General features: G+C 33.4%; 1 protein-coding gene across 1 annotated transcript in view; it reads right to left on the reverse strand.

Moving 5' to 3' along the window:
- SLC4A10 (solute carrier family 4 member 10) overlaps positions 1–7277 on the reverse strand; it is a 257844-nt gene extending 250567 nt beyond the window's left edge. The window contains exon 1 of the mRNA XM_044669107.1: positions 7197–7277. Within this exon, the coding sequence (XP_044525042.1) occupies positions 7197–7277 (81 nt within the window). The remainder of the gene's footprint in view (positions 1–7196) is intronic.
- Positions 7278–10605: the final 3328 nt, after the last annotated feature.

The following is a 10605-nucleotide window of genomic DNA, read 5'->3' on the forward strand; positions in this document are numbered from 1 at the left end:
AGTCTTTGGATTTCGAAGGGATCCAAAAGATTATCTCTAAGGGTTCTTATCTTAGAATCTATAAACTTGTTTTTTTAATGCTTTGATAATTCTATTTCAATACAATTGAATTCCACCATAACATACATATTTTGTTTTATGCTTTTAAATCATGATTCTGAGAATGGTTCACTGGAATGCCAAAAGGGTCCATGACACAAAAAGGTCAAGAACTCCTGATCTAGCACAAGTCTTATCATTTTTACAGATAAGGAAACTGAAACAAATTTAGTCTAATATTCAACCAAAGCATAAATTTTTTTCTAAATTATTTCAAGCAAGTGATTAGGCTGCTGCAGACCCATTCCCCCATGAGTTTCAAACTTCTGCTTTTCCTGAAATGAATTTACTCTGGTTGTCTTTTTTATATTTCACACAGTTTGATATTTGATACTTTGAGTCCTTATGACATCCTTCAGAGGAAAGTACTACTACCTATTCCTATTCACTGGTGAGAAAACTGAGATAAAAAGAAGTTAATTGAATTGTCAAGAGTTGCCCTGGAAGTAGACATAGGATCATAATCAAGGCTTTTTGATTTGCCAACCCAACATTTTATCTCACTACAATCTAGGCAATGCTATTCATACATTCTGAAATTGTACATTTTCCCCACTCGTTCACAATCTTTCATTTATATTTCTATCCACCAATACATCCAAAGATTAAACAGTTCTGAGGCATCATGGTAGACTGTAAAGAATCCTGGACTGGACATCTGGATATATGTGTGTTCTAGCCCCCACATTAATTTTCTGGGCCACAGTTGTCCCTTCTATAAAATAAAGAAGTTAGGGAAAATGACATATAGGTACTAATAGTCTAGATTCTAACTTATCTCCACAGTTCCCAAGTTGCATAGCATGTCTTAGATTCGTGTTAATGATTCCTGCCATATAGAAAGTTTTAAAAATTAATTATCTCATGTTAATGGATATAATTAACTTATGGCCAACAATCAATTTTAACCTCCAGAAAATATTTGCCTCAGCTGGGGAACATTACAGTATATGGTACAAAATTGTATCCTGTAACCAAGGAATTCTTTGGCTCTTAGAGGTCAATGGCTTTACCATTGTGATCTAAATTCTTACACTGCTCAAATGAATGCATTAGATTATTCTTAAACTAGACTAATGTCCAAAAAAAGTCAAAGCTAAATCATACCACTGGGGCAAGGAAATTGTCTTCTCTTCTCCTTTCAATCCAACTCCTGTGGGTTATTCCAAAGGTTTCCCTACTTCCATCCATTATAAGGATATGGTTATAGTGAAGTAAAGGCATTAAATGCAAAACTCTTCACAATTCCCATGCACAGATGACACTGTCCTGAATTATATACCAAGAATCATAGCCCAGCTGTCACAAAGCCTGAAGGTAATCTATACTTGGATAATATCTGGCTTCCACTCATCCCATAATAAAAGATTAAGGTGATACTTTAGGTGAAGTGATGTAAAGGTCTAGCCAAAAACATATTTGCCCTGGTGTTTACACTGTTTCACACACAGTCACACACAAGTGGTTTAGATCAAAGCTTTATCATTTATATTTTTTATTTCTGTTGAATATTCAAATGACATTCATGACTCAGAATAAATCACAACTTCCATTTGCCTTTGAGAGACTTTTTTTCCTCTCAAAGCTTCATCACAATGATCCAATTTTTTTCTCATATTAAGATAAGCTTACTAGATTGTCTTTTACTTAAGGCTAATCTCAAAAACAAAGAAATCAGGTTACCTGCTCAGGATTATGGTATATGTAACAGGAATTTGGAGAGAAACTAATAGGAACAAATAATTTTTTGGTGGCAGTAGGTAGGGTGAGTCATGCCACTTTTAGATAAAGGATCATTCATTCCTCTTTTTACCCTCTCCTCTGTCCATGAAGCACAAGGACTGCCTCATCAATATGACCTTCAGCTTCAAAGTTCCCCAATGCATTAAACCTTTGGGACTGCATTTTCAATTCAGGCAATGTCCTTCTACATTCTTTATAATGTTATTTTCCCAGAGGTAAGCAAAGAAGAGATGGTCAGCCAAGAATCTGGGAACTCCTGGATTCACAATCTTAAGCTGCTTCCATTTACTTTGAGTCCTCATCCCCAGTGAGGAAAGCTTCAGGTTGAGAAAATTGCTCAACAAAAGAGTATTTGGATCTAGTGATGCCACAAAATTAGGGACTTCTGCATTTAAATATCATCCAAATATCAAATTACTCACACATACTCAAAGAGTTCACTGGCAGATATTTTAAGCAGGCAAATGTTTTCACATTTCTAATTGCCAGAGATATAAAATATTAAACCCTTACAAATAGGAATCAAGAATTAGTTATTTCTTTCTTTATGTCTTTCAAATATATAAAAATATGTCTTCCAATACATTATGTGAAAGGCAAAATTCATGAAAATCTCTTAACTAAAATATAAGATATTTTGATCTATCACCACCCTTACAGACACATGATAACTGGTTATTATAATCAGACTATTGCAATTATTTTATATATTCATTCATTCACTCAGTCACCCTCTTATTTTGCTCTTTAACTTCAGTATCAAATTGTACTTACATGGAATTGGTCACTATTCTTACATTCCACCCAATAATGCCTTTAAGTGATGTATTATTTGATTAGTATCATAATAGAAGTTTTCCTTACATCAGATTTAAATCTTTCTTTTTTCATTTTCCACTCACTGCTCCTACTTTTGCTCTATAGAGCCAAGTAGAATAAGTCTATCCCTCTCCTTTATGAAAACCTTTAAAATACTTAAAGTTCTTGTCTTTTTTCCTCTAGACTCTACATTTTTAGTTCCTTAACTGAGCCTGATCTTGAAACCTTTCACTATTTCAGACAACCACCTTTGGAATGCTTTATTTATCAATGATCTTCCTAAAAGGAAGTACCCAGTACAAAACAAAAACAAAAACAAAAACAAAAACAAAAAATCCAGTTATGGTATGTGCAAGGAAGATTACAGTGGAGCTATCACCTCCATTTTTACTTATTCCTTTATTTTTAGTTTTCTCCTCCCCAGTCTTTATAAGTTTCAAAATATGAGACAATATAATGGCATTTGGTTATTAAAAAACAATGAGTTTTCAGAAGACAAAATGAAGACCCTTAAAGAGCATTTCAATAGAAATCAGTATATTCACTATGACCAAGACAAGATCTTATCTGCTGAAATAGGCTTGACTCCAATTTAGATTAGGTACTGGTTTGGTAACCAAAGAGCAAGAAAGAAGAAATATGAGAGATGGTTTATAAGAAGAAGAAATGGCCAAGGAGACTCTGTCCTAGAAAAAAATCCATCCTTGTTCAAGTGACTAGAGTTCCCAAACTTGTTCTAGTCCTTGATGCTTAGGTTCCCTCCAATCAAATCCAATCAAAATTAATGTTTTTAATGGAAACAGATATATATACCTTTATTAACAACTTCCATCAACCTTTAAATGTCTACTTTTCTCTCCCAGTTTCCCATAATTCCTGAATATGAGATCAGGTCTTTAAGAAATGTCATCTGGCTAAATATAACTAGAGGAAAATTATTTTACACCCCAACAATTGTGAATTTTTGAATACATATTGGAGAATAAAAATAAAATTTAAAAACCAGACAGGATCATAATAGTACTTAATTCTAAAAGAGGTACAAAAATATTTCAGTTTGAATTTTTTTAGCCAACTACAAATTCTTACTATCTTTTCCCACTATAATTTAATATCAGTAAATGATACATTGACTGGAAATGAGCCTCAATAGCTGGGAGAAAAATGTGAGTCACTATTTTCATTTTTATTAGCATCTTTTTTCAATAAAGGCTATGTTTTATGTCTGATATAATTTCTTTTGGATCAAAACTAAGTTTCATGGGTATCAAAACTGTAGAATGAAATCAGTGATCTAATACTAAGCCTGAGTAAATAAAAGCATTTAAAAATTTAGTTGATTCATCATTATTAACTATATCATGGCATTCACATTGAAAACTTTTCATGTTATTTGACCAAAGTTATTAAATAAATAATTAAAGTTTCACCCATTCACATGTTTCCATAAATAAAGACCAAGATAACAACAACAACAACAACAACAACCTAGTAATGGAGTGAATTCTTATCAGTTGGGGAATAGTTGAACAAACCATGGTACATATTATGTAAAGGAATATTATTGCGCTATAAGAAATAACAAATATGAGGGATTCTACAAAGTAGGTTAAGATTCATATGAATTGGTGCAGATCAAAGAAAGGAGGATTGAAAGAACCACACAGGTATGGACTGAAATTAAACACACCACTAAAAGGCAACTGAATTCAGAGACTGTAAAGACCCCAATCTTTGCTCAATTGGACAAATGAAAAAAATATTCTTTTATCTACAGAAAAGTAGAGAGGAGCAAGAGTGCATAATGTTGCATACTAGTTGATTTGTTAAAATGCTTTCCTTTGCCATAAGGAAGGGTTTTAATGCAAAAGAAAATGTTTCTCTTTTTTTTAAAAGAAGGCATTTATACAGCATTGATAAATATATGCATATAAGCCAAGAGGTTTACAAGTGAGGGGAAAAAACTGACATTGTATGCTACTAACTTTCACTTTGAACATCTGGCTGTATATCTTTTCTTATTTTTCTCTTGTAATGGCATTGTAACTAAAACTAGTTTAAAATACAAATAGTTGTAGAACATGTCTCTGTTTTTTGCTTGGGGCTTTGACTCAACTTCTTGTTTACTTTAAATCTATAGCACTCTTCTAATCTTGCTACTATAATCTAAATTTTGTATGCCTTCACAAGGGACTAGTTGATCTGATTATTTTTTCAGTGGAACAAAGGGATATGTGAAATATTCAAAAGATTATAGTTTTAGTGGTGGAGAGGACCTTAGAGATAGGTCATCTAGCTTAAAAACCTCATTTTACAGATGAGGAAACTGAAATTTGGATATGTGGTGAGATTTGTCTAAGGGATCAGAATTAGTATATTTTCAAACTTGAATTCAATCCCCGGTCTTTTGATTCTCAAACCAGAAATCTTTCAACTATGCCAACAGTCTTCCATTGTGTAGGGGAGAGAGTTTGGGGGAGGAAGAAGAACCCTGTGAATTAATATCTTTATTTTATACAACAGAGAATTAACCAAATAATTCATTGTGTACCATTATCTTCAGAAAATCTTTATAATACATTTTAAATGTGTTCCAAACATTGTACATTGTAGTTAGAGACCATTTAAACATGGCCTACCTTTTTAGGAAGGCTTCCAAAGGCTGTACAATTGAAAGGTCAAGGTTATCTTGTATCAAAGGGGTAAAAGTTAGGATTACTTTTCAAATGTCTGCTACATTCTAGCCAGCCTTTAGTTTTACAATTTAACGTGCTTTGGAATGGCAATGGCCAGATCCAATGCCATTAAATGTCTCCCATATTCCTACGGACTTTGAAATAATTGTCCTCTTCACCTTACAAATCTGTAAGACCCCATTTAATTACCAACAAAGGAAGAGAATAAAGAACCTTGAGTAATTTAGATCTTTTTAGAAGGTCATAGACAGGGAAAAACAACAAAATGCTGTGAAACCAATACTTAGAGGAATCTCAAAACAATGCCAAGAAACAGAATGTACTCATAGTGACTAATACATGCAAAGACTGCAAATAAATTCTAACAGATTAAACAGGTTTTATAGCAACTGAAAGGTATAGTCAAATTATTCCAAAACTAAGCAAGCTTAAGGATATGGCAGTCTTCCCTATTAATAAGATTATAAACTGGATAAGCAGACTGAATAACCTATAAATTATTGCCAATATCAGTAAGTAGACTTTTTTTCCAATGTGTTTTTAATTAAAAAGGCCAGATCAACACCTAAAATAAATCAGTTTGGTCTAAGGCCTTCAGATCCTTCCATAGTCCTTTGCTAAAGTTCAAACTTTGTAGAGAAATGCTAAAACACTGCTTCTTATTACTTCATAAAGATTTTTCTGGGTCAAGGGGCTTCAGGCAGCTGTTCTAAAATAAACCTAGAATATATGTAATATGAAAAGGGAACAAAATGCTTTACTATAAGCATCTGTGCTTCAAATGCATGTATAGGATCTTATGCAAGTATTTTACCCTTGGGGATCTGCTACAAGAAGATGAATTTCATGTGTAGCAGTATCACGTGTGAAAACAGTTTGAAATAAATAGCAGAGTTTCAGAACAAAATGGAAGTACTGAACTGAACTATTTTCCTGTGTCAGTGAGTGTTCTATCATTTATACAAACCTATTTAAATGTTTTTCCCCTGTTTCCACATGAAAGCAGGCAAATCTTGACTCTTCTGGGTTAAAAATCCTAGACAAGCTACAATATCACAAAGCTTCAATTTTAGAAGACAGGTCTATAATCGGCTTTTATCTAAAAATAGTGGCACAGCAAGTATCTACATTAGCAGCCCCTAAAGCATCAGTATTTCAAGAAATCTGATGAAAAGCAATGGTATTGGGTCTGTTTGGGGTTTTTTTGTACCTTAAGGTAATTGAATTACATATTAAGTCTGAGACCTTTTAAAACAGTTCAGTTATTACAATCTACATTTGAAAAACAGCATTATTATACCCTAGAAATTGATAAAAAGAATAATATTGTGACCAAACTTTGGTTGTTTGGATCTTTACTTTTTAAATACCTAGTCACCAAATCAAAGGAAGATCTACCTCTCTACTTAAGAACTCTAAGATAATGAGTTTTCCTTCTGCAATGACCAGAAAATAATTAGTTATGGTTTATCTTTATCACCTTGATCCTATCATTATGTTGTTGATATTCTATTTTTTTAATGCGGCTTGTCTGTAGCCAAGCTTGATCTGGAAAAATCTATATAGCATCTCCCCCCAAACTGTATATAAACACAAATAAAATAATTTTGTCTTCCTTTCCACCCCACCCCCATCCCAACAAGAGCTAGAATACCAGCCACATTTATAAATATGTATATTGTTTAGGTTCTGTGACCTACTATAAATATTCCTCCTGTAAAAGCCTGTGGGCAGTCTGACAATCAAATTGATTAATACATTCTAAATGACTCAAGACTGGGTAAAGAAAAACACAGACCCTACGTTATAATAATATCAGTATAAACCATGAGGTCATACCTGATGACTTAGAGATTGGCATGGCTCACTGGTTCCAGGCTGCATGACCCTTCTATTTCCAGAAACCCCCAAAGATTGCATTTCCTGTCTTATAAAAGAACATCACAGCCATCTCTATCTCTCAGCATCTTCAGGGCTAGTGAAGAAAGCATCAAACAGCAGGTCTGTCCATCAGGATCTGTTTAAGCCATTATCATATGAACAAATCCTAAATACAGTAGATTATTTCCCCTTGTACGATGACAAGCATCCAGTATTCAGGAGGCTGACACAGTTGTATTGCTGATGCTGCTAATGCTGTCTGAAAACAGTAAGCTTACTGCTTAAAGCAATTCTGCATCATCCAAACAGAGCAAGCCACATCCTTCAGTTTTTTTTTTTTTTCACTCGTGTTACTATAAAGATTTTGCCTGCCAAGAGGGGGTGGGGGCCAGGATTTGGTTTTATTTTAGCTCCTTTAAAATAAGAACTAAACTATATGATTTTACATTTAAAGTTTACATTTCAAAGCCCAGGGTTGAAATGTCATTTCTAGATTGAGGTGGTTTTCCCCCCCCTTGAAGGAGCAAGCTTCATTTTGATGACCTAAGAAGCAGCACTGTACTGTGATTTAAAGGAAACTTACCTTTATTCAAAATAAACAAATGAATGAATGAATGAAAAACCCTGGCAATCACCATCATTACAGATCCAGACCAGGAAAAGAATGAAATATATATATATATATANACAGTAAGCTTACTGCTTAAAGCAATTCTGCATCATCCAAACAGAGCAAGCCACATCCTTCAGTTTTTTTTTTCACTCGTGTTACTATAAAGATTTTGCCTGCCAAGAGGGGGTGGGGGCCAGGATTTGGTTTTATTTTAGCTCCTTTAAAATAAGAACTAAACTATATGATTTTACATTTAAAGTTTACATTTCAAAGCCCAGGGTTGAAATGTCATTTCTAGATTGAGGTGGTTTTTTTCCCCCCCCTTGAAGGAGCAAGCTTCATTTTGATGACCTAAGAAGCAGCACTGTACTGTGATTTAAAGGAAACTTACCTTTATTCAAAATAAACAAATGAATGAATGAATGAAAAACCCTGGCAATCACCATCATTACAGATACAGACCAGGAAAAGAATTATATATATATATATATATATATATATATATATATATATATATATATCCAGTTATAAATATATCTTCCAGCACAGCAAAGAGCTTCATGCAGAATGATAAATATTTACTGAATTAAGCATAGGTACTTTAGCAAACATTTTTCTCATCAATGTTTAAAAAATTAGAACTGTAGGACTATTTATTTTTTTAGGAGATAAATTTTAAGTGTATATGCTTTAAAACCACCGGTCAGGATTTTACAGAAGAAATTTGTGCATTTGGCTAGGGACAGACTAGGTATGCCTAAAGTCCTTTCAGTTCTGAGATTCCAAATCAGGCATGTGAAAATAACTTTTGTTTGTGGTGCCTTCCTCTAAAGAATAGCATGGGGAAGATAGCACAGTGGATAGAGTACAAGGCATGGAGTCAGGAGAACCTGAGTTCAAATCTAACCTTAGATACTTCCTAGCTGGCCCTGGGCAAGTCACTTAATCCCAATTGCCCAGACTCTTCTGTTTTAGAATTGATATGAAAACACAAGGCAAGAGTTTAAATAATAATAATAATAAAATGCCACTGCTGAATCCCAAAGTTTTATCATTTAAATGCAAGAACAAGCTTCAACTAAGTTAACAAATTCTTTTTATTTGTATTGACTAGTAATAACTTATATTTATATGGTTTTTATCCCCATTTTATAGCTGGAAAATCAGAGGTTATGTTCAAGCAGTTTTGAGGTAGCATTTAAATTCAAATTAAGGACATTGTTCCCTAATTCACAAAGTCTTTCATATTTACTATCTCGTGGATAAGGTTGCCAATAGATATTTATTAATTTACTTTTGCCTCTACAAGGCAAAGTTAAGAAGCTGATTTGGGAGAAAGGGGAGAAACAACATAAAGCTGGAGCATTTATGCTCTCCGATTAAAACTGAAAGTATTGTCTCTGCCACATTGTCAAAGTCCTTTGCTTGGATTTCATTTCTATTGAGCCAGGAGACTAAAAGTTAGTGTTATGTAGGCCAATGGTGTCAAACTCAAATGGAAATGGATCTTGTGGGCCACATATGGACTTAGAAAACCACAAATTAATACTATCTGTTATATTTTCTTTTAATTTATTAAACATTTTCCAATTACATTTTAATCTGGTCTGTGCCCAGGAATTTTAGCAGCTGGGGGCTACAAGTTTAACACCTCTGGCATAGGCAATTATAATGGTCATAGTATCCTAGTTCTCAATCTAGAATAGGGACTTTTAAAGCCAACTACTCCAACTGCCTTGCTTTATGGAAGAAGAAACTGATGCCTAGGGATGTTAAGTGACTTGTGCAAAGTCATACTGGTAGTAAATGGCAGAATCAAGATTTGAACTTGGGTTCTCTGCCTCCAGAATCAGTGTAATTTTCTGCTGCAGCATGTTGACTTTGATATAGCCTGAAATATCAGATATTTCCTAAATCTCCTAATTCAAATATCCTAAATATCCCAAATTTGAAATTGAAAGACTTTGGCTCTTCTCACCTATATATGGCAGCTAGATGATGCCACAGTGCATAGAGCACTGAGCCTGGGTTCTAGGGGATCTGAATTCAAATTTGACCTCAGATCTTTATTAGCTATGTAATCCTTAGGAAATTGCTTAACTATTGTCTGCTTCAGTTTCTTCATTGTAAAGTGGGAACAATAATAGACCATTCCTTCTAGGACTGACAAAATGTGCTATTTAAATCTTTTATTATGATGATTATTATTGTTGTTATTGTTGTTGTTATATGGCTTTGAGCATCAGATTGGATGCTCCTTGTGAAAGGGGTTGTGTTTTGCCTTATCACATTGTTTGGAAATAGTAGGCACCTAATGAATATTTATTGAATAATTGACTCTTTTGGACTTCTCAGTTCCTTCATCTATAAAATGAAAGATTCGTACTACATAACTTCAAGGTTCCTTTCAACTCTAAATCATATCATATTTATTTAACTGAATCAAAAAATGAAGATAACATTTATCAAATGTTAGTCTTTAAAAGCCTTCATGTTATATTCAACCAAATAAAATGTCTTTAAAAATAGTATCTGTACATGTAGGAAATAAATGAGGTTTAATAATAGGTCAAGAATTGTATAAGCATGAGAATGGAAAATATTTTGGTTAAATACAAAATTCAGCATAAGTTATCTACTTCTTGCTCTTGAAGTTTAATAACAAGTCATGCCATAGGATATAATCAGAGTGATTCTTAAGAAATCAGAAAAAAAGGAATATTACAAAATGGGATTATTTCTTCAGAATAGAAT

The sequence above is a fragment of the Gracilinanus agilis genome, chromosome 3 (genome assembly GCF_016433145.1).
Source record: "Gracilinanus agilis isolate LMUSP501 chromosome 3, AgileGrace, whole genome shotgun sequence".
Lineage (NCBI taxonomy): Eukaryota > Metazoa > Chordata > Mammalia > Didelphimorphia > Didelphidae > Gracilinanus > Gracilinanus agilis.